General features: G+C 38.5%; 2 protein-coding genes across 7 annotated transcripts in view; both read left to right on the top strand.

The window, feature by feature from the left end:
• Window positions 1-49: 49 nt before the first annotated feature.
• LOC112571071 (cytoplasmic dynein 2 light intermediate chain 1-like) lies at window positions 50-9,579 on the top strand. 4 transcript variants are annotated; one of them, XM_025249873.1, is made up of 15 exons: window positions 50-108; window positions 1,028-1,086; window positions 1,311-1,360; window positions 1,710-1,744; window positions 1,996-2,065; window positions 3,669-3,757; window positions 3,949-4,135; window positions 4,608-4,676; window positions 5,081-5,158; window positions 5,608-5,687; window positions 5,894-5,964; window positions 6,300-6,345; window positions 6,624-6,675; window positions 7,701-7,793; window positions 8,806-9,579. In XM_025249873.1, the coding sequence occupies exons 2-15, from the start codon at window positions 1,035-1,037 to the stop codon at window positions 8,884-8,886; spliced, it is 1,053 nt and encodes a 350-aa protein (XP_025105658.1). In that variant the 5' UTR covers window positions 50-108; window positions 1,028-1,034; the 3' UTR covers window positions 8,887-9,579. The 4 variants fall into 4 exon arrangements, with proteins under 4 accessions (XP_025105658.1, XP_025105661.1, XP_025105660.1 ...); XM_025249876.1 differs by having other exon boundaries at window positions 52-108; window positions 3,675-3,757; XM_025249875.1 differs by lacking the exon at window positions 50-108 and adding an exon at window positions 113-133.
• A 3,311-nt stretch (window positions 9,580-12,890) lies between these two features.
• The window catches only part of LOC112570006 (protein numb-like), a 38,124-nt gene continuing 28,595 nt past the window's right edge, over window positions 12,891-22,419 (top strand). For 2 of the 3 annotated variants that reach the window (XM_025248159.1, XM_025248158.1), the window contains exon 1: window positions 12,891-13,326. In XM_025248159.1, the coding sequence (XP_025103944.1) occupies window positions 13,259-13,326 (68 nt within the window). In that variant the 5' untranslated portion in view covers window positions 12,891-13,258. Of the gene's footprint in view, window positions 13,327-21,532; window positions 22,180-22,419 lie in introns of those variants that run through there. The other variant, XM_025248163.1, reaches the window with a different exon arrangement.

Genomic DNA, 22,419 nt, shown 5'->3' with positions numbered 1-22,419 from the left:
ACGAAAACTTCATAAGATTTTAAGACGGTACGATTTTGTGTCAATAAGCTATATTACTTTTTATTAACTTCGGATTAGCATTCCTCGCTGACAACTATCAAACATCCGGTAAGCTGTGATGACTACGTCTTGAGTAATTGCATGAATTAATTCTCCTGTCTGTAATTACAATTTCCGAACACAATTTTTACAGTTCATTTGTTTTATGAAGTTAATGATCTCGAATAGTTTGCTTTTTTAAAGACTGTATCTGCAAACGCTAACTCGCGTGAAAAAATTCTCACCGCTGCAGTGTGTCATTTTCAGTTTGAGATACCCTCCAACATCAGCTAAAAACTACTTTTATACATACGTTTACTTATAATTTCTAATGTACAGTTAGCAAGTAGCAAATGTGAAGTGTTTAATGGTGTAATGTACTTTTGAAAAGCAAAAATTGAAGCCAGCTGCAGTCAGAACTACATTTTAAATGAATACTTGACTATAATTAGCCAACTATTTCACTTCTAAACAAAGTTTCTGTTTTAGCGCATCCACAGAGACTCACAGACTATTCACTCTATTTTCTTTCTTGCATGAGCCTCAAAATATTGCTGATATATTAGTTTGCTGAATTAGAGGTCACCTATACAGCTCCTGAAGTTTTACTTGAGAAATAATATGCGTCCGTTAGGAAATTAGCATGTTTTCTATTTCCCTGTCTTGCATTCCTTTGAACAACGCACGAAATTCACATTTTATGAAATACACAATATATTTTCTATTAGTGTAATCTTTATCACAAAAGAGATGAATTAACCATAAGACTATGCCAATCATGAACGTATATCCCGTATATGATAACATCAGTGTGCAGTTATGGGGTGTAGACGGTAAACTGTAAATTATCAAGCTTGCATATGAGATATTTTTTCGTTTTGTGTCCAGTGGTATTAGCAATTACTCAGCATAAAATATTAAACCAATAAAATAAAAATTAGGTATGTAAAATGTTGTGCTGACAGAGTTCTTTATAATTATGTTCAAGCTAAAGAATGGATCAGAACTTGTGGGACATTGCTGTGCAACAATCCAAAGAAAATCAAGGTAAAAAACATGGTTACTTTCTTTGTCTAAGAATTTGAAAGAACCTGCCTAACTTACTAACTACATTGCTCAAGCTCAGAATGTGTGCGTGCGTGTTTTATTTTTACTCCAAACTTTATTGTTTCTGTTAATAGCATTTCCATACTAATCATATCGATAATACATAGCTGCCTTCATAAATTGAGGTTTTTTTGTTTGTTTGTTTGGGGTTTTATCCGATCAAGATGAGGCTGATGAAAACTCTGCTGTTTTTCTGCTGGGGAGTAAAAATTCTGTAAGTTGTCAATATTTCACACTTTCTTGGCGTTTCTTATTTACAACAATGTTTGAAATAAATTCTGATTTTCCCACTGCACATCTAGTGGTAAAGCTTTTTGACTACATAGCACACCTGGTATAAATTTTATCATTTCCCAAGACCTCTGGCATTGCTGTCTGAGCAAATGAGGAATAAAGAAGAATTTGATTAATCCTTACTCTAGATATCACCTATAACTATATTAACTCCATGTTGGTCTTCTTTTTGGTCTCTTTATTTTTTACATATACATGTATTCCTACTCCAGCTACTTATTTTGTACCTTTTAGACTTAAATACATTTTTTGCTGAATTTTCATTTCAGGGAAAAACATCAGTTATTCTAAGATTCCTTGACAGGTGAGGATTGTATATAATCTAAAGGTTTACTAACTACAAAACTGCTTAGTGTCCTATAAGAGCACATGCATTTTAATGACTTGAATGTGTAAAGTACAGAGTCATGTAAATATAGATAATAAAATAAATATGGACATGAAAAATCATAATGTTTCAGTATACATTATTTTTTTTAATTTATTTTCTTTCTCTCTTAATTGACTATATCACATTTTAAGTTTTTGTGTATGGCTTGCTTTGCCATTTAAAAGGGATGAGGCACCTAAACCAACAGTTGCTTTGGAGTACACTTATGGACGGCGTGCTAAAGGACACAATGTTGTGAGTATCACTCACACTTCAGAGTTTTTCTGACTTTTTTGGAAATGCTTGTCTAAAAATGCCATCTCAAACACCAAGCTTCCTAGTACAGTTGACCTTCTGTTAGTTGACCTTCCATATGTCAAGATTCTCCTAACTTGAATTTTAAACATCAGTCGGTTGGTTTTCCATTAAAGCAATGTGTACTCAACTTCCTTAGCTCAAATTGGCCTAGCCAAAAACTTCCACAACTTGAATAATTTTAAGCCTGTCAGAATGTTAAAACCATTTGGAAATATGTCGGAAAGTATAAAATTGTGTGCTCCTACCCCTTCAGCCCTGCGCTGCCATATTCTCTTTTCTGTCTAGGAAATATATGTGCAATAAGTGCGACTCTCTCTCTGCAGGGTGCCAGAGTGTCTTTAAAATAATGACAAGAAATGAACATTTGGTTAAAATTAAAGGTCCACTGTGAAAAAATGTTCTTTTTTTGACGAACTTCCATAACTCAGTTGTTTTCATTGGTCCCTTGAAGCGTCAACTTATAGAAGTTTGACTATCTTGTATAGTTCCATTCAGGAGAAAATATAAATTTTTATGTGTTTGATGTAAGAAACCATGCATCCATAGGTTTGAAGTCTGTGTACATGCATGCGCACACACACATACATTCATTTTGAAAACTCGCACTACTGACTTTTAGCAATAGTTTAGCAATGTTGGAGACTGTGATATGACTTGATACTCTAAATGAAACATGCTTGAATGTTTCGTCAGAGGACAGTTGCCCAGCAGGACAAGCAGAAAAACTGATATAAAACTTATAAACTTTTGAAAATAAACTTGTTAGCAGCACATTTTTTAAATGTAAACTTGTCAGCAAGAGGAAATAGGTCAGGTCAGCTAAGGACTGTTCTAGCTTTAAAATATATGTGATAACCTTATGTTGTAGATGTGCATGAGAGTTTTTTTACTGTTAACAGTTTTTTCTGTTCAATTTTATCTTTGATGACCGGCTGCATCTTACATATACATGGTGAGTTTTTATGTACTTTATTTTATTTACTAATTTTTAGCAGACTAAAGGATGTGAAAATGAAAAAGAGTGTGTGTGTATGTAAGCACAAACTCAAACATGCATGAGATTTTTAAAATATTTGTAGCTGTTTTATCTATTTCTAGTAATTCAGGTTATAAAAAGAAATTAAGCTTTTTGATCTGTTGTATTTGGACTATTGCTTATTATGATGTCTACTGTAATATGTAAAAGTAATAGGCATTTGAAATTGTTTGTGCCATCTGCGGTCCAGCTGCTCAATCTCAGATGAGGTGTCAGTGGTGTGTGTGTGCCTGTGTGATGTTGGGGCAACCCCATTTATTGATTCAAACTATATATGGCTTACAGTTTCTGGGGTACAGCAGAGACCATCTCTCATGCTAAAAAATATTCACTTCCCCTGACAAGTACATATCCACAGAGTGTTCAGTAGGAGTCATCCAATCACAGGCCTAGTTCAAATCTCAGACCAATGATCTTCAGTTTCAGAGTTGTGCTTGATGACAGAAAGAAAAAAAAGAGTCAATAAAAGCATTTGTGCAGATTGTCATTGTGTTTTATGTCTAGATCAAGGATGTTGGACACATTTGGGAATTAGGAGGAGGAACCTGGCTGTCCAAGCTTGTGGACATTCCTGTGAACCCAGACACCATAATGTAAGTGCCTTTCTTTCTCTGCTTTAAAGGAAATCAGATATTTGGCTTGGAACAACAGATACTTTAAACATCAGTGACTAAAGAAAAAATATGCTTTTACTCAAATAAAATTTCAAAGGAAAAGGGTGGAGTGAATTAACTGTATAAAAATTAGCCATGGTCCGATATCTGGTGATTTTTTTTTTCCTTAGGCACACCACTATATTTCTTGTGCTTGATCTTTCGCTACCAAAAGAACTCTGGTTCACCCTGGAAACACTCCTTCAAGCAGTAAAGTCGCGTGTAGAATCTGTGATAGCAGAGATGAAAGCAGCAGACGCAGATATAAAACGCAAATTGCAGAAGGCAGCTTGGCAACGAGTGGGTGAGGATCATCCGGTAAGTTTTGTGTTACTTAATTCCTATGATCTGGGTTCCCTGCCTTCCCATCCTGTCATTAATTTTATTATGCATAATAAACTTAATGGCATCATTCTTTCATCATTAAGTGCTAAGAAGTTGAGAGCATTTTAAAGAAATATTGAAGTGCTCACAATCAAGAATAATGTGTATAATTCATTGACTAAAATTAAGAGCAACAGGAAGCACATTTTTTTTCTATGAAATGTTTTATCAAGTGAGTTGCAATTTAAAATTCATCAAACATACAATTATTGTTACTGTGAATGCTGTGTAAAAAAAATCTTTTCATTGAAATAAAAACACAAAGAATTTTGATTTCTCCATTGCCATAGAAATATATTTTCTGTTGGATATCACATCTATGACTTTTTAAAACAAGGATTGCCATTTTTTTTTAATTTCAGCATCATGTTTAGATTCTGAAAAGCATTTTACATTGTTTCTTTAGGACAAAAATATGATGGATCCATTTCTGATACCATTAGTCATTGTTGGCACAAAATATGACATTTTCCAGGTAAGAAGTATTTAAAAATATTATTTTTCCATTGTAAATTTCATTGCTCTTACTTGTAGTGAACAGCAAATTAAAAAAAGGTCTACAATCATTTGAATACATCCATGAAAGGACAGTATTAATTTTCGAATGTGTTGTCACTTCATCTAACATGAGCATGAAATCTGATTTTAAAGATAATTGCTCAGAAAGTCTTGTCTAGATTGGCGTTTCAGTGTACTTTTGCTGTTTGCAAGCAATGTAAGAAAATGATTATCCACATTTATATATATCTGTTATATCTTCAGGGCTGTTTTATACATGCAGTTATAATTATTTAAAATTTCGAAAGTGTGGAGCATTTCAGAAGGATGAATATGTCTAAAAATTTTGATTGATTAATCTGTTTTCTTTTGTTATCACAGGAGTTTGATTCAGAAAAACGAAAAGTAATTTGCAAGACTTTACGCTTTGTTGCCCACATAAGTGGTGCCAGTCTTCAGGTAGGGTGTTTCTTTTTTTTTGTTGTTTTTTTTAAGTTATAAAAATAGGAAAGTGGTGGATCACAAAGGGTGTGCTGTTTTGTAAGAACCATTTCTACCTCATATGTTCCATGAAGTCAGTGAGAAGATAATAGAATAGAATTTATACTTTAAAACAATCCATTTCACTTTATCACACATTTATTATGGTTTTCATTCACAGGAAAAAAAGAGTTTTGATAGCTAAGTCTATTCTGTGGGCTGGACAACATTTATTTTGATGAAAATTTGTAGTTAATTTGCTATATCTGGAATGTAATTTTACTTTGCACTGCATAAGATGTTTTATAAAGAAGGCTAACAAAATGATAAGAAGTATCTAAAACATCTGCATTAATCTGATTACATCGAATTTACTGAATAATATTTTGTCTTAATGGATTAGAGAATACCTATACTGGTTTGTACAGTTCTTCAGCACCAAACAAGAACAGCTTGTGGCTAGAGTGAGGGCCCTGATGAGCCATCATTTGTTTGGCACTACGGCCAGGTATGTTTCCATTCATTAGATAAGCTTTGTACATATTTTGCCGTATATCATAGCTGGTTCCCCCAACTACCACATTTGCCACCAGGTCTCCTGAATTTCACTCTGATTACAATAATATGGATTTAAATCTTTCAACATTTCTGCTCTTTCAGCTGTTAGTTTTAACTGTTGTGGATTAAAGATTTTTTTTTATTTATATTTTTCAGCAAAACTCTCCAGACAGATCATAATAAACCATTATTAGTGCCAGCTGGTCTGGATTCTATACAACAGATAGGTTAATATCTTTTTATTTTTTCATTACCATATATTGCTAGCATATGACAACTAGCTGTAATTGCCCTTGTTGGCTAATAAAGTTGTATTGTTGCATATAATGACACACACTACATTTATATAGAAATATATGCACACAAACTTCAGCTACAACAATATTGACAGACACACTTGTGCATGCTTCATGTTACATAATGCATGTAGCATGATTGGTGAAGCGAGTTTGTTATGAAAACTAGATTTTACATAATCTTATCAACATTAATTTTTTGTTTCACTATCGGATGACTGTTATAGATTTTTTGATTTTTATGACTTTTTCTTTTTTTTCTGCAGGCTCCCCGCCTTTGGCTGATAAAGATATTGGCAGGGTTCAGGCAAAGTAAGTCTGAGTCTCTTGTTTTAGATGGGGATGTTTGATTTGGGGGGGAGGTAAGGTAGAGACAGTATAAGTCATGGATAACACACTGGAGAACACTGGTGCAAAATATAGTTGCTAAAAAGGTGAATTTCTGTTACCAGCAGAATGCATTTTCCAGGATTCTTCATAAACTTAATTTATATAGAAAATTTTGATGTTTATGGGCAAAAGAAAAAAAATCTGGATAAAAGACTCTCCTTCCCACAACTTACAAGTTTGTTGAAATCTTGGTTTGTCAGGACACCATTTGAACTTTGGAAGATTGCATATACAGGGTATTTCCCACAAGAGGTAAGTCTGTTACTGACTGTGTATATGTGTGCAAACATGTTTTTGTGTATGTTGACACACACATATATCCAGAGCATCCCATAACTGGCTTCCTTGGTTTTTCTTTATACCAGTGGTAGATGAGCAATTTAAAGAGTGTTGTGTGGCCAACGTGAGCTCCTGCCTTCTCACCTCCATCTGAGAGGGAGTTAGTGAACAGAAGGGCTTATTGTGGATAGCACATTGTCTGATACTTTCTTTTGTGTTCGTGCTAGTTTACCTGGTCTACCATGTGCTCTTGTGGTCTTCTGAGCATGTGGATTCGCTGTTCTGTCTTGATCGTTTTTGGACTTCGATTGCTTGGTGGCGCCCATTTCCTCTCCAAACACATATGTGCATTTAATGGAAATGTGTTCACACTTCAAGTAAAATTTATGGGGGTGTTTGTTATGATGTATCTTATGTTAGAAGAGCATTAAGCACTTTACTCGCAAACTTAGCGCCATGTCAAGTAAAAGGAAATAAAACTTCTTTGTTCCTTAAGCTTCAATGACCTTAATAAATTTCAACCTAAGATTCAGCTTAAGGGCCTTTAGGGATTGCTACTCTTCACCATTAAGATGAACAGACAAGTACTTACAGGTTGAAGATGTTGGAGAGAAGCGTGAAAAATAAGCCAATTGTGATACATTAGTAGTTCCTGTTTCTAAACTGTGTGTGCATTTTGCTTATTTTTATTGTGAAAAATCACTTTGTTTAATCAATATACTACATTCTTAAAATTAATGCTTCTGTTTAGCTGCGCAACTGCAAACAACAAAAGCCTTAATTTTTGTCCTGTAATTGTCAATTAAACCGTTATCTAATGCCCAAGCAAAATCTGCTCTCTCTCTTGCATATTCACACATATGCATAGAAATGCAAATACACAACACAGTCACACACAAACATATTCTCTCTCTCTCTGCCTCCATTAAATATATATAGAATTTTATTCATTTAGCAATTATCAAGTAGGCTTTACAGTTCATAATTTCACTTTTAAGCTAACCAACACTCAAGCGATAGCTGATGATCCATCAAAGGACATACAGTACAAGGAGCATGCTATTGATGTTTTACGTGCGCAGAAGGATGAGGTAAGGGTGTGCATGCGTGTGTCTGTATATGTGCACACACATACATTTTTGTCTCTGTGTGTGAGAAATGGACAGCAATACATTCAACTCTCTATAGTAGGAGAAGGAATGGAATCGATGTGGTTTACACTAGAAACAATCTAGACTGTTGAAAGAATGGAGAGAGTGGGATAGCGTAGTGAGTGAGCAGCAATGTCGCGTTTTATGTATTCAGTGATATCTAGCTAATGCAGCTTCATCATGAAAGGAGTGCAAGATTGATGGTGATGTTATGAAAACAAGAGGGGCAGAATATTGAACTTAATGCAGTAGTCTAGACAGGAGGTGACCAGGGTTTTCAGTTAAAAATTTTCTAGTTGAACTAATCCTTCTTAGCTCAGTATAGCACAACAGAGTGAATTTGATGATGTGCTGTTTCACTGACGGTGTAGTTGTTGTTGTTGGTTAACGATAATTAAGGATTTTAAATGTCGTGCTCTGTTTCACCTATTTTACTAGTTTGCTTTTTTGTTGTCATTGATAAATCTCATTCAAATTGATATTTTCCTTAATATTTTATTTGTACATGGACTGAGTTATATATATATACACACATTTACATTGTTACCTACACTTTAACCCTTTGAGTACTACAAAATTATAAGTATTACAAATACTGACTGATAAAAAAGACTGTGAAGATGACAGTAAAGTTTCTTTTTTATTGTTGCTGCGCTCAGGTAAACATTAGACCAAGAAACCTATAAATTTTTGGAAAGGAAAAAGCTTAAACTTTGCAATAAAAGTAATGAAAATCACCTTCCCAATGCTTCAACGACAGTTGACACTCATGCTGTCTCACTATGACAAGTTTGTATTGACCATTATGACAGCATAAGATAAAATTTAGGTGCTTCCTCAGATACATTAGGCTTATTGATAAGAATAATTCTGTTAATGTTGGGACAGTTATGGTTTCCTTCTGAGAGTGATATGCATTTTAGCATGTGTCCATGTCTCTCATTTATTGTAGGAGCTTGAAAGATATAAGAAGCTTGCAGAGCGACGGGCAATGGAGGCTTTGAATGCATACCGCAGCTCTTCTGCATACTAAGCTTACTGATTTATTCGTACCTTATGGCAATTTTGTTCAGTATTTTTCTCCTTCAAGTCTGTTTCATATCTTTATGTTATTATTTTTGAATATTGATGCTGTTTCATTTCCTTGTTGCTGTTAGCAGTATACAGGATGGCCTGCACATTTGTAAATAACTTATTTTTAAAGTATTGAAAACATCTTTTTCAGTGTATAGTGTTTTTTTCAAACAGTGATTAGGATAATGATCTCATTTTATAAACTATTATATAGAGCTTACATCACTGTCACTTCAAAGGATTGGCACCTGGCAATTGAGGCTAAAGATTTAAATGAGTATAGAAGGCAAGAAATGCTTCAACATTGTTGTTTGTGCAGAGCTTTGACTTTTAGAGGGACACATATTTATGAACTGTAATTTCTCACATTTATACAACATATAATCTGCTTTGACTATGGAAAAATACAGGGAGAAATAATGTCAGTGGTATACCTAAGGTACAGACATTCACTTTGCTGGCCATATCATAACATTTTTTTTTAAAGTCAGAATTTCAAATGCAAGTAATAACATTCCGTCCAATCAGAAGGAGAAGGAAAATTTATATGAATGTGATGCGTGTGTAACTGTTGTCAAATGCTGTGATTTGTGTACATTTTTTAATTGTTCCAATGCAGGGTTTTTTCATTAAAATTATGTTTATATTTTCATCACAGGATTCTGAAACTTTTTCTGTAAGAATGAATGCACAAACATGTTAGGAAACTTCTGAAGACACGAAATAAAAAGAAAGAAACCCTATCATGTGGAATGACGCAAGTTTTATTTTAAGTGTTACTTGTTCCACCTTGACTGGCACGCGCTAAGGGTTGCTGTAGTGTCGCAACAGATGGCGCACGGATGTAAAGGTTGTTGGGGTGGTGATGGTGGTGCACGAGCTGTCTGGCGTGTGTCACGCGATCCATGCATAACTCTTGGAAGCCGTTGTTTTAATAGTGTCGTGACGCAAGACATTTGCCGAAGTCGGTCGCCTGAGGACAGGACGATTTTCAGAGGCAGCAACGTAGACCGTGTTACAAAAGTCGGCAGTAGTTTCACACAGAAAAAAAGCACACGTGACAGAAGAGATCGAGACGGATGACTCGATGCACAATGGCGTTCAATTTTTAAAGCACAGAGAAAATCCGGGAAAACGATATTCAAATTGCCAACTGAAACAGGGAAGCTACAGAATAATCAGGGAATTACCCTCAGTCAATTTGTAGATGACCTGGCAATAAGCCTAGCACTTTCCTCTTTTTATGTTACAATCAATTTTAGTTCTTGTCTCGGCGTCAGAAGATGGAATATACGTCTGCTAAACTGTATGATTTTGCGGCAAGTTGTAACTACAACAGACTGTTAGTGTTTGTTTATTTTAGTGTTTGTCAGCAACTAAGGCTATATATCACGGCAGACAACAGATACTGCCAAACAGTAATAATATGATGCATATTTTTTTATGCAAAACATAGATATGTATTATCAAGACGTGTATAGGTGAATGCTGTCTGTCTGCCAAGACCAATTACCACTTGCAAAGTTCTCCTCTGTTAGTCTCGGCGAGCCTAAACAAAGAATGTGACTAAACCGGAAGCTTTGTAGTAGTATGCCTCTTTTTAGTAGTCAATCTGAAATGTGAATAAACCGGAAGCTTTGTAGTCTCATGCCTCGTTTTAGTAGTTAACTGAAAAAAATCGTCTGCCAGCAGTCTAGTAATACAAGTTCGCGGTATTATCGATCGACCCAACTGAAGCAAGTAAGTTTTTGAAAGTTTACGACAGCAGGAAGTGAGAGTACGGGATGATAACGTTAGACTCGTGCCGCTCCACCCTCCACCAACAGAATTTAAATCTTCGGCGTACTGACAGTTACAAATGTTTATGTGACAACAACATATGTAGATAAATGATCACATGTTCGACGATGTGTCCAATTAAGCTCGAAGACCCGTAACACCTGGAATACATGGAAGTATAATTATAGCGTCTTCCCAGATAATCCAAAATAAAATTAATGAAAACGACAGCTTTCGCTCAGCGTTTCACTGATAAATTTTAACGACGACTTTTTTTTTTTTTTTACCGTGACAGTCACGGCGTAAATCTGTAGCCCCGCCCCATCCCCCAGAAAAGCCTGACCGCTTGTTTTACCTTTGTAACAACACATATTGATGGCTTGTCGCGATGTCTGTAGAGCTGCGCGCGCACATACACGCAGGTCAAAGTCGCATCAACGTTTTGTTGGCGCGTGTCTGTGACGTCACGTCCGACGGCGTATCGCTCGCGGCCAGCTTTCATCTTTTGTTTCAGACACTTGCGATCGGGAAAGCAGATAGAATTACATTTCCACGCCCTTACAAAAACAAAATCCGTTGTGACAGTTTGTAGCACAACAGGGATCTTTCCACTCATCTCTTTATGTTCATTTGTCTCGGTAAAGACAACCATAAGTGTGACAGAGTGAACCCCAGCTTCCGCTCTAACCAACGACGAACGCATAATGTACATGCGCTGAATAATAATAATGAAGATTTATATGGTGCATTTCTCCACTGTACAGTAGACTCGACGCGCTTTACTAATATTTTCGGAATATATTCAGACAGCAAGCAACCGGCTAGAGACATCAGATAAAAGACGGGAAAATCTTGTATAATATGTCAGGGTTTCGGCATAGAGAGGACTGGTAGACTGCGAGCAGGAAAAGAGGAATCTGAGACAAAGTGCATGGAACCCGTCAAAAAATACGGAGCAGTCATAGTACCCAATATAGTTGTCGATTTCGACCCTCTCAATGATGAGTGACAAGTCTAACAATTACATCAAGAGTCATAATCATAAATACAAAATTTGTTAAAGCGTATACTCACACTCATAAGGAGCATGGTCTTAGCGCCTAAAAACAAAAGCAAGACAGCACCAAGGAAAGGAAAACAAATAGCATGTGAACTATGAAAGAATAAACAACAGTTTTAATGATGAAAAACATTTTAAAGTACAGAAAACGCAAAGAGGAAGCAAATAGCAAGAACAAGAACCGAGAGTAACATGATATTGCGAAAAGGAAGGGTGTGAAAAAGGACTAGCATGGTGGGAAAAGGTGTTAAGAGTAATGTTTACGGAAGAGGTGCGTTTTCAGGGCACGTTTAAAGGATTCAATAGTGGGTAGGTGGCGGATATGGAAAAGAGAGAGAGAGAGTTCCATTGTTTCGCTGCACAATAACTAAAAATCTTGAGACCATATGTTGTTCTGGGCGACAGAAAAGTAAGGAGACGATCATCAGACGAGTTGTCTGGTTGGGACGTAAGGGAAGAGAAGTTCAGAGAAATAATCAGGGCAGTAGCCAGCAAAAAATTAAAACACAGCACAGAAAGTTTGTATTGAATGCGAGAAGATAAAAATTCATGGTGTAATCTCAAAAATGTTAGAGAGTTAAATCTACGTTGCTGACACGTAGTCCCAAAAGCTGCAAGATGGCGCAGATGCGACAGTTGAGATAATTGAATTGGATAATTGACGAAATACTTTGTCACAAAAGCGTTTAAATTTAAAATATTCAAAACAAGTTTCAATTTCCCGATCGTTCACTCCAGCACAGGCTTCCTGTGGCCTTCACACAACTTTGCCAAACTTGATCAAACGACTTTAACGCGCGACGTGGATGTGCGTACGTCACAGCCCTCGGTAGCCTGTCGTCCGGATTCTACTAACCTCATAAATCTGAATCTCTAACGTAAAACAAACATTATCTCTCTCTCTCAACGCACTCAGGAGATGGGTATGGATGAGTGCGTAACGTCCTGATTATACGACAAAATAATTAATCACGGAAAGGCTTAGGTTGTAGTGATACCACCGTATCACTCCGATCCGAGATGCACGTTTCACATTGTGAAAAGCTTCCTCGTCTGTGTTTGCTACGGCTTTCGCCATCACCCTCGTAATAATCTAATGTGACCGGAAAACGGAACTGCGTGGTCTAACGACAGATACGACTGGAACACAAGGGACTGTGTGTGTGTGTGCGCGCGTGTGCGCGTGTGTTGTGTCGCCGGGACGTTAGTGACTATCCTTGTCTACAATGTTTCGTCGTTTGCTGCATCTCTCAAGAGTTGCTGGGTCAGACGGACACCGGTTCGCCCATCACAGGGATCCCGACATCTTCCACACAGACCTGCAGTTGCCGGTGCTACATACAGTGGTAGAGGTCTGAGCAGGGTCTTTGCTGCATCCCTCTTGAGCATCCACGAGGGTTAGAACAGAGCTTCCGCAGAGTGAAGGACAAGATAGTTCTAGCTTTTCAGTATACAACCAGAAACCTGTGAAAAGCTTTATCGCTTTCCTACAATGCCAGAGAACAGAGCTTTTGGAGATGGGATACAAGAAGGCAGACAATTCCCTGCTCATGCTGAAAGGTTAGAGTGTGTGTTTGTGTGTGTTTGATACAAATGCATGTTTGTGCATGCGGCTGGCCACGATTTTCAAGATCAATTTATGTCGTGATGCATCCTTGACTTCGACACAGGTCTCGTGGTCCTTGCAATAAATAAATGAAAATGAAAAGCTCGTTCATTATGTGCATGTTTTTAGCTGAACTAGGAACGGCCTGTAAATAATTGACAGCTACATCAGCCATACTTTCAGAATTCAATGCCTTAGTCATTTTCAACTTTTTTTATTTTTGCCGTGAGCATGACAATATTAACAATATTATGGCCCCCTTCGGTCAGAGTTGACCATGAATGCTGCATTCAGTGTTTGGCTGCTTGACTGTTGCAGCTACGCGTGTGGGTGAGGAGACCAATTCGCGAATAGCAGTCTCTATTACAGCGGACACAAATGTGTATTGTAAATTGTGTTTTTGAGTTGATAAAACGCATTCGCTTCTTTCTGCCTGTCCGTTTGTTAGTTGCGGAGTTCAACATCTTCTCTTCCTCAGTTACTTCATCACCGTGCGCGGTCAGCGTCATTATTCGACCAGTGCTCAGAGTCACGTGCTCGCATTTCGCTCTTGCAATTTAGGGCGACCACTTATTCTCCTCCCAGATGGAGATTGTCTTTTGGGAGGCGGCCATTCTTTTTGTAGAGGACATGTCTTAGTCATCGTAGCCTGCGTTGTCTAAGCAGAGTAAACATGCTGAAAAAGACAAATAATGATCAAATATTGCATTGGGTTGCGGAGACTGAAAGAATCAAAATGCATCAATGCTAAAATTATGAGACACGTCCAGAAAGAAAGCTACTCTGTGTTGTTGGATGAGAAAAAGAAGTCTTCAGTACAGCAGGAAGTAGACTCTTTTACGGTACATCGAAACCTCTTGCATCTTCAGCCGGTGCGTTTCTGGGTAACATTCAGGAGCAAAGTGGCATTTGCATACGACAGAGAACGGGCCCCAACGGAGATTTGAACAGGCAAGGAAATCGTTTTTGTTTTTTTTTTTTGTTTTTTTTTTTTTTGTTTTTTTTTTTCTCCTCGAGATTCATATTTTTCCTAACGATTTCATGTTGGAGGCATTAAGAAGGGATAGGAAATCAATCTTAGGGGTTGATATGTGTCCCCAATGGGATATAGGTCTTTAACAGCAAATGACTGAAGCTTTCGCATTAGCTGCGGGGATCAGTAACCTACTTAGACCTTAGTACTTATGTCCGAACACGGATGTATATCTCGAGACTGATTGCAGACATGTCTACATTATCTTCCTGAACGAGGTCAAAGTACAAATTCACTTCCGGTTTTTCCGTCACTTTTATTTTATCGTGAATTATTACACTACTAGGATCGCAAGTACACCAGAGTCACCCGAACACAAGATAAAATTTTAGTTTGCCCATTAAGTGTCGGCCTAAGTCTTTTACAAGATGCTATCACTCTTACAATTTTAGGGCTCTGGAGGAAGACGGATTTCCTACAAGAACATGCTGTTTGTTGGACTCTTCAGCACTTTTAACTTACAGTGATTTTCACTTTCTACATGCTCATAAATGCTTCCTGCAAGAGCATCTTCATCTGTATAATTTTATTTTAAAACCAAGGATCATAACCAAACAAGCGAAGTCAACGACAGTCCAGGTCAACGGGCGGTCTCCTGTACCACTCTCATAAATGCGATCGCATATAGCGGAAGTAAGGTGGACCAGAGTTGGTATTTTGATAATTTGTTACATCGCGGACATACTTATCTCTGGACTGCTTGCCATGAGTCGACTTTGATTCCCGTTTAACTAACAGCACGAAGAAGAGCAGACGACGCGAGCTCTCGTGTTGACGAAGACACATAAGCTCAAGCTTTATGTTCTGTTGTTTTTTCAATTTCTTTGCTTTAACTCGTGAGGGATGGGTGGAAGTCGACGACGTTTGCAAAAAGAAAGATATATATATAAGTATACTGTTCACATTAAGAATGTTAATGCAGTGTATATTTAATGTTAGGATGCAAAATGGTAGCGTGTATAAAATGGTTTATTTAATCTCTTGTTCAGTCTAATTCAGTGCCATTTCGATCAGAACAAATCAAATCACAAACTGTCTTATGCCTCAGGTTAGAATATCAAATGAATGTGCTGCTACACCGAGTTAAGTCTTTCAAATTGATTGTAGTAATATTTTCCTGCATTTTTCAGCGCACTAAATATAATTATACGAGCGCGATTCAAGCAAATGCTACGGTCCTATGCTCCTAGAGGAGTAACAAGGAATAAACTTCTAAACAATTCAAGCAAATCTTTTCCCCCAGAGTGTAAAGATTTAGGATTTTCTGGAAAGACGGAAACTATCAGGGCAACCGAAACATATTGGCACTTGACCAAAAAGTCTACATTACTCGATTTGTATTCTCCCCGCTTTCCAAAATTTATGATTAAAGAAGAACCAAGACTTATAAATAATCACTAGACCGAGTCTGGATTATTTCTTTGCTTGCGAGTCCCGTTAATATGTTTGCGGGAATCCGTTTTGCAGTTGGTAACAAGGCGTCAATGGAACCTGTGTGTTTGTTAGTAATGTTCTAATCCTAATCGTTTTTCCGTTAACATGTAGAACTTAAGACTCTGTGACTGTCTAAAATAATTTACTTTGCCCCAAATACTTGTTCCTATTAGTCAGCAATTTTAATTTGATTTAAACTTTAATTCTTCTAAAGTTGGTCAACTGTACTTGTGTGTATTGTCATTTCAGTTTTCAAGAGCAAAACAGGTCTACCACACACTCAGTACACACTAATCTTCATCTCATTTTTTTTTTCAGATTCAAAAGTTTTGTATCATTTGCAAAAACAACAACAAACAACAACAGCAACAAACAAAAAACCTGAGTCTGTCCACCATATCATATCTGACATCACAGGCATGAACAGCACACATCTGTGACTGCGTGATTTGATTTTCTTGGCGCAATTGAGCAATTCGTTATCGTAACCATGAAGCCCATGAAGCCTCGTTTTGGAAAACCGGAAAAGCCGCATGTAAATAAGAGCCACAGTAATTTCACTGCCTCGGAGATGGTACGACATTGATTGTCTTCGCTACTAAATTGCAAGAGTGGGCACTTATTCTACTTTGCATTTAAGAGTTGTCTCCCGCTAGGTTTTTTTTTTTTTTAATTACACCTGTCGCATCGTTGGGTTGGTACGATGTCAGCTAAACTGTAAGTGCAGAGCATTTGACTGGATGGTCCCGATGGCATGGTGCGAGGACCTATATCATAAATAACTTTAGTGATTACCGCTTCATTTCCCCTGGAAAATCGGCGAAAACTCTGTCTAGACAGGAAAGGAGAAACAAATTATAATGCTGATACGTGCGGGGCTTTCTTCCTTTCCTTCCTCCTCTCGTCTCTCTCTCTCTCCTTCATGTATACTTGTAGTATAGTTCAAAGAGGATACCTTTTTGGTATAGGTATAGTGGGTTCTTGAGAACAAAGACATTCTTTGCGAGAGAGAAGCTGTGGCAACAGACTATTCCAAAGATGGAACTTGGCCTTAGTTTGTACTCAATGAAAGCTGAATCTGGACTAAAAATAAACCACATTACTATACTTTTTCAAGCTCATCGTTCTTATTATCGGTCATGTAAAATTGCTTAGTGAGCCCTGCTGACATTTTCATCAGCAGTCTGTCATCGCTGCGGTCAGAAATCTGCCGATAGTCAATTTGTGATGCTCTCTTCCCATTTCGATTCCTTTGCCATTTCAACCACCACCCTCACCGCCACCTATCCCACCACCACCACCCCACCCCCATCGATCCCGGCACGGGGAGTGGATCGATAATATGGCCGCACTGATTCACGGGAGACCTCCGTAATCTTGTATTCGTGTGGGACACGCAAAACGTCCACCCGAATGTCGGAGTGCAATTTCCAAAGCCTTCTTGCATCTTTGTGGAAACCAGCTGGGAGGACTCGGGTCCTCATGCATACATACATCTTTTTTTCTCATTTTTTTAAAATAAGTGCACCAGCATCGTGCTTAGCGAGATGGCCAAATGAAAGTGAAATCCCTGCAAAGGGACAGTTCGCGAAGCAACAACGTAAGCAAATTCGTTGTGTCACGAAGGAGGGTGGTTATGGGAAATCAGATGGAGGTTGTAACTTTCTCTTACTTTAAAAGTGTTTAAATACTTTTGCAACATGTTTATCTGTCGTGGACACGCTAGGCCCTATCTTCCCCCAGATCCCGGTACTCTCGACTCAACAACTCCCTTGTTGGCCTAAGGTATACAGGGGGACAAAGTCAGATTCTCAAGCAAAAAGGCGGACGTCAGTGATGGAATTCTCGCTTTATGAAGTAGCCATATCTTACAGGTTTTCTGTCACCAACAGTTACGGCCTCTTTTTATTTTTATTTTTTTGTTATTAGGATTCGGACTTTGGCCATTGTCCCTCTCCATATATTAGGCCCCCGTTACTGAACCAGCAGGGCATGGTGTCTAATAAACCAAAGATTTCCCATTAAAAGGTCTTATCTAATTTTTTAAATAAATAATGAAGTTGTCAATAAAATAATGGAATAAGATAAATCTGACCAGTAGAAATATAGGTAGATCGTCTCCTCTAAAAAAACGTCGAAATCATTATTTTAAATCCTTTTAAACTTTCGGGTACATCACACACTTTCTCTCTCATGCACGAATATATTTATCTTATTTGATGTGTCATACATGTCAAAGTTTTTGCCTCCGATCGATGAAAATGAAACAGTACTTCACCCTACTTTGAAAAGGTCGTTGACCCATCAAATGAATAGTTCATTGCTCTCTCACACGAATGCACGCGGACGCGAGTGCGCGCACACACACCACATGCGTTTCTTTTCCAAATATTCTTGCACTTCTTAATTGGACAAATATGGACAAACGTGAAGTTTTCATTAAAACTTTACAAAACTTGCCAAACATTTTTTTGTTTTTGTTTTTACTCGATTTAAAGGGCGTTAGCTATTCGTCAAATCTCTGCCAGTCAAAAACCTTGCTCTCAGTTTGAAGGAAAGGCAGCTGATAATTAGAATTGTCCTCTTGGACCCTGCCAGGAGGGAATCCTGTCTGGCATACTGCCCGAGGACAGCTTACACGAGGCGTGAGCAATTGGAACAGACGGAGGAATCTGTCATTCCATCCCAGTCCACTGATCACAGTCAGCGAGCAGCAACACAGGTTTAATAACCATTCCAGACCAGCTCACAAGGGGATGGCCAGCAACTTTAGGTGATGTGCATCGTGGGACCATACGTATGTTACACCAGGTTCGATTTTCTGTCAGAAAACATTTTTTAAAAATCACAGACAGTCTGGAGCAGGAAGAACGGTGAAATGATAGGAAGCAGGCGTGCTGGATTCAGTTCTTGTAACTCCTGATAAATCGGTTTATTGTGTCAAGAAAGGGGAGAGGGTGCTAGGCCTGTCTGTCTTTCATTGGGTTCGTAGGTCTACCTCGCAGCTTCCTTTATTTCCCCGGAATTCAACTTTTTTTGGTTTTTGTTTTGCTATATTATGTTATTCTTTTCCTTGTGGTGACATCGCCTTCATTTCCATCCCTGGAAGCAGTAAAATATTAGTGGAGCTCGTTAAAGTATTACCTTCTGTTCGGACAAAAATCCTGCAAAGAAAACTACAGTATTCAGTCTTAATGTTTTCAGAAGCAGAAGTCAAGGACAGGTTTTCTCTGAAGGTGTCTGCGAGGTCTGCGTTGCTCTCAGATGTGGGGGTCGCTTCCTCTTTCTATCTGCCTGTGGGTGTAGACCATGGCCATGTGTCGATGAGGAATAGGAAGATGCGGATCAGGAATGACAATGACATTTCATTATATACAAATATAGTGTGTGTGTGAGAGAGAGAGAGTGAGAGAGTTTGTTTCACGTCTAACCCTCGGCCTAAAGAAAAAAAGTGTGCGAAGACCAGATTACGACAATAGCAAAAAACACAAAACATGAAAAGACTGGTGAAAAAATTTAGAGATGCGGTAATTCTTTGCAGGAAAAAAAAAATCGTAAATTAGCTGCAAGAAGAGGTTTTGGCAGTAAAGAAGGAAGAAAGTTTTGGGCGGACAGAAGGATAGAGAGGCGGATAGAGAAAAACCGAGAGCATGACTCCTCAAGTAATTCCTATTGTCAAAAGAGAGAAGCTGACGTGTCTCAATGAAGTTTTTTTCCCCTCTTCTTTCAACACTTCTGGTTGTTGCAGTGCATTTTACACAACAGCGACCTGACGCTAATGGCCCATGTGCGTGAGGCGACGTCAGCTAACTGATGTCCGGGCATGCTGACAGCACCGTTAAGGTTCATTCCTACCGAGAGGCTGTCAGCCGGCTGCTGCCTTCAGGTGTTTAACCTTTTCCCATCGACCAGAAATAATAGGTAGCAGCACTTTCTCTGCTGGCGAGCTGAAATAGAAAAGAGTGGGGGTCCGTTACCAGGGCTTAACGAGTTAAAGCAAAAACCAAATTATGTCAGATTTTACAAAACTACTGGTTTGTTTTGAAGGCTTAACCTTGAAATACAGGATACAGACAATTGAAAAAGAGGAGAAAATGATGAACCACAGATTCAAGTCCACTATAAGCCAGAGAGAGAAAGTTTGGAATTTTTAACCAAGGTTCATCACGTCTCTCCCTACTGATATTATTATATACAGTCCCGATGATATTAGGACATGTATTATTTAGGGGCTAATCTTGTACTGACATTTCACATGCTTATGAAACGGGCTTAGACATGATTTCGTATGTACACACAGGTAATATTCAGTTATTACACAGATGTTCACAATTAGTGTACACACATCGTCTTTTTATTAGATTTTTTTTTCGCCATCGACATATAATGTTTGGCGGTGAAAATGAGTGCGGTCTTTTTCAGAAGACAATAGCCGCCATTCCTAGCACTGAGGATAGAAATCACATCCTCACTATGTACCGTTAATCTGAAATGTTCACTTGCTTTGCGCGCGTGTGTGTGTGTGCATGCGCGCGTGAAATTACCAGTGTGTTGGAGATTGTCTGGCTGTCGTTTTCGGCTCTGACATGTCCAGGATGGTCATAGGTCATGTGTGCTTGGTGTACGTTGATCTAGAGATGTGTAATTTTTAAAATTTCCTTTGTTTTAAAATAGGTCCGGTGGTTTCCTTCCAGCTTAAAAAAAAAAAAAAAAAAAAAATACGCAGACGAAATTTCCACGTACCTGTAACTAAGCAGGGCAATTTTTGGCAACGTCCTTTTTGAGACAATATCGGTCTCTCTCTCTCTGACACACACAGAGGAAGTAAAGTGGCGAGCGAGTAAGTCGCGTGGTGAGGGGACTTATCTCGATTCCCTTTCCATGGACGTATATAGATATTAGTTCGTGCCCTTTCACTATCATTGGACGTCTCACTCTCTCCTTCCGCTCCCCTCCCTCGCTTTTTCATGATTCGGGACACAGGACGTTATCCATCATACAACCACATTATCCTCCTTGACTCGAAACGTTGAGTCCTTCCCTCGCCCTCTCTCGTTCAGATGCCCAAAATGAGCTGTCGACCTCAAAAAGCTTTAAGAGGAGAAAAAAGACATAAAAGAGCTTTAAGAGGATTAAAAAAAAAAAAAAAAAGCAAGCACGCGGCAAGTGAATGAGTACAAGTGTTTCATCATTTCGCTCCACTGATGTCAGTTACTCATTACGCTGCACTCAAATGAAGTGGAAGATCGAAAGCTGACCATGTAAATCACAGTTGGAAGCACTCGCGGGACAAATTATCCAGGCGAAGCCGGGACTCACGGCGATCAGTGTGACCCTAACTACCCTTTGTCGACACGACCAATCAGTGCAGGATAGCAATACAATACTTGCACCTGTGTTCCAGTAACCTAGATTTTCCGGCAGTGTTCTCCTACCAGGACGAGCAGTTATCGAGGGTCAGATACAGTTATGTGATACACAGGTACAAAACATCGTGAGATGAGTTGGACGGTCAACAGCCAGCCTCACGTGAGCATCATGTATATAGCCTGAATAGTGCTCACTTCCGATGACGTACAGCAGCCACAATGAACAAACAATAGACCACCAGCTTCCCTGGGGGAAAGGTCACGTCTTTGGATCAGTTTGTCATTTTTACTAGTGGTTCTCAAAAGATGGAGGAGGGGGAGTAAAAGAAGAAAAAGGAGGTTAAAGGTTAAGATGAAAGTAGACGCAGAATGAGATGGTTAAAGAAGCAGAAGTAGTAGTAGTAATGTTAGTCTTTCCGTATGATTTTTCGGCGTGAGGCTTTTATATTTTTGTCGCCAAGAAAGCACGCAGTCCCCTTTTAGCGGAAATAACTCTCATTCGCCGGCCATTGTTTTGCGAGTGCAGTTTCGCCAGGCTTCAGACCACAGCTTTTCTCAGCCTTATTTATACATTACTTTTATTTCCAAAGGCCTGGCCATGGCTGAAGTCATTTTCGGGCAAGACGTCCAGAGTGTCAGCGACCTTTTTGGACGCACTGTGTCGAGATGTGTCGTTACAGTTTTGAGAAACGAGACCTTCCGACTGAACATACTGGAGTCCAGCGATTGAGTTCATGAACCATCGGAGTTATCAGTCGTTAAGAACCGGCTACGTTGTAAATCTTCTTCCCGATAACATATCGTGTATGCTGTGAGATCTGTGCAGGTCCTTGCCATAGTAGTTTTCTAACCTGCGTTACTATCTTCTGTTTGACGAAAGAAGCGCGTGCTACTGTCTGCCATTACCGAGGACCATCGGACAATTATTGAGGCGGAAATTGAGTGGACGAGAAGTAGATTGTTTCCTTTCGGTAAGTGAATGTCGAAATGCAACGTATCTTTAACCAACTTTAAGATGTTGATGTAGTGTCGTGTGTGTGTGTGTGTAAAATGGTTTTAAAATTGGATCTCTTGTTCAATCCAATTCAGTACCTGTTCGATCCGAACAAATCAAATCATAAACTGTCTCATCTGCCCCACATCAGGATATAAAATAAAAGTGCAGCTACACCAAGCTTAAGTATTTCAAATTTGATTGTACTAATGCTTTC

Source organism: Pomacea canaliculata, linkage group LG8 (assembly GCF_003073045.1).
Source record: "Pomacea canaliculata isolate SZHN2017 linkage group LG8, ASM307304v1, whole genome shotgun sequence".
NCBI lineage: Eukaryota > Metazoa > Mollusca > Gastropoda > Architaenioglossa > Ampullariidae > Pomacea > Pomacea canaliculata.
Note: the sequence above shows the minus strand (reverse complement) of the source record. Positions and strands in the feature narration are given on the sequence as shown.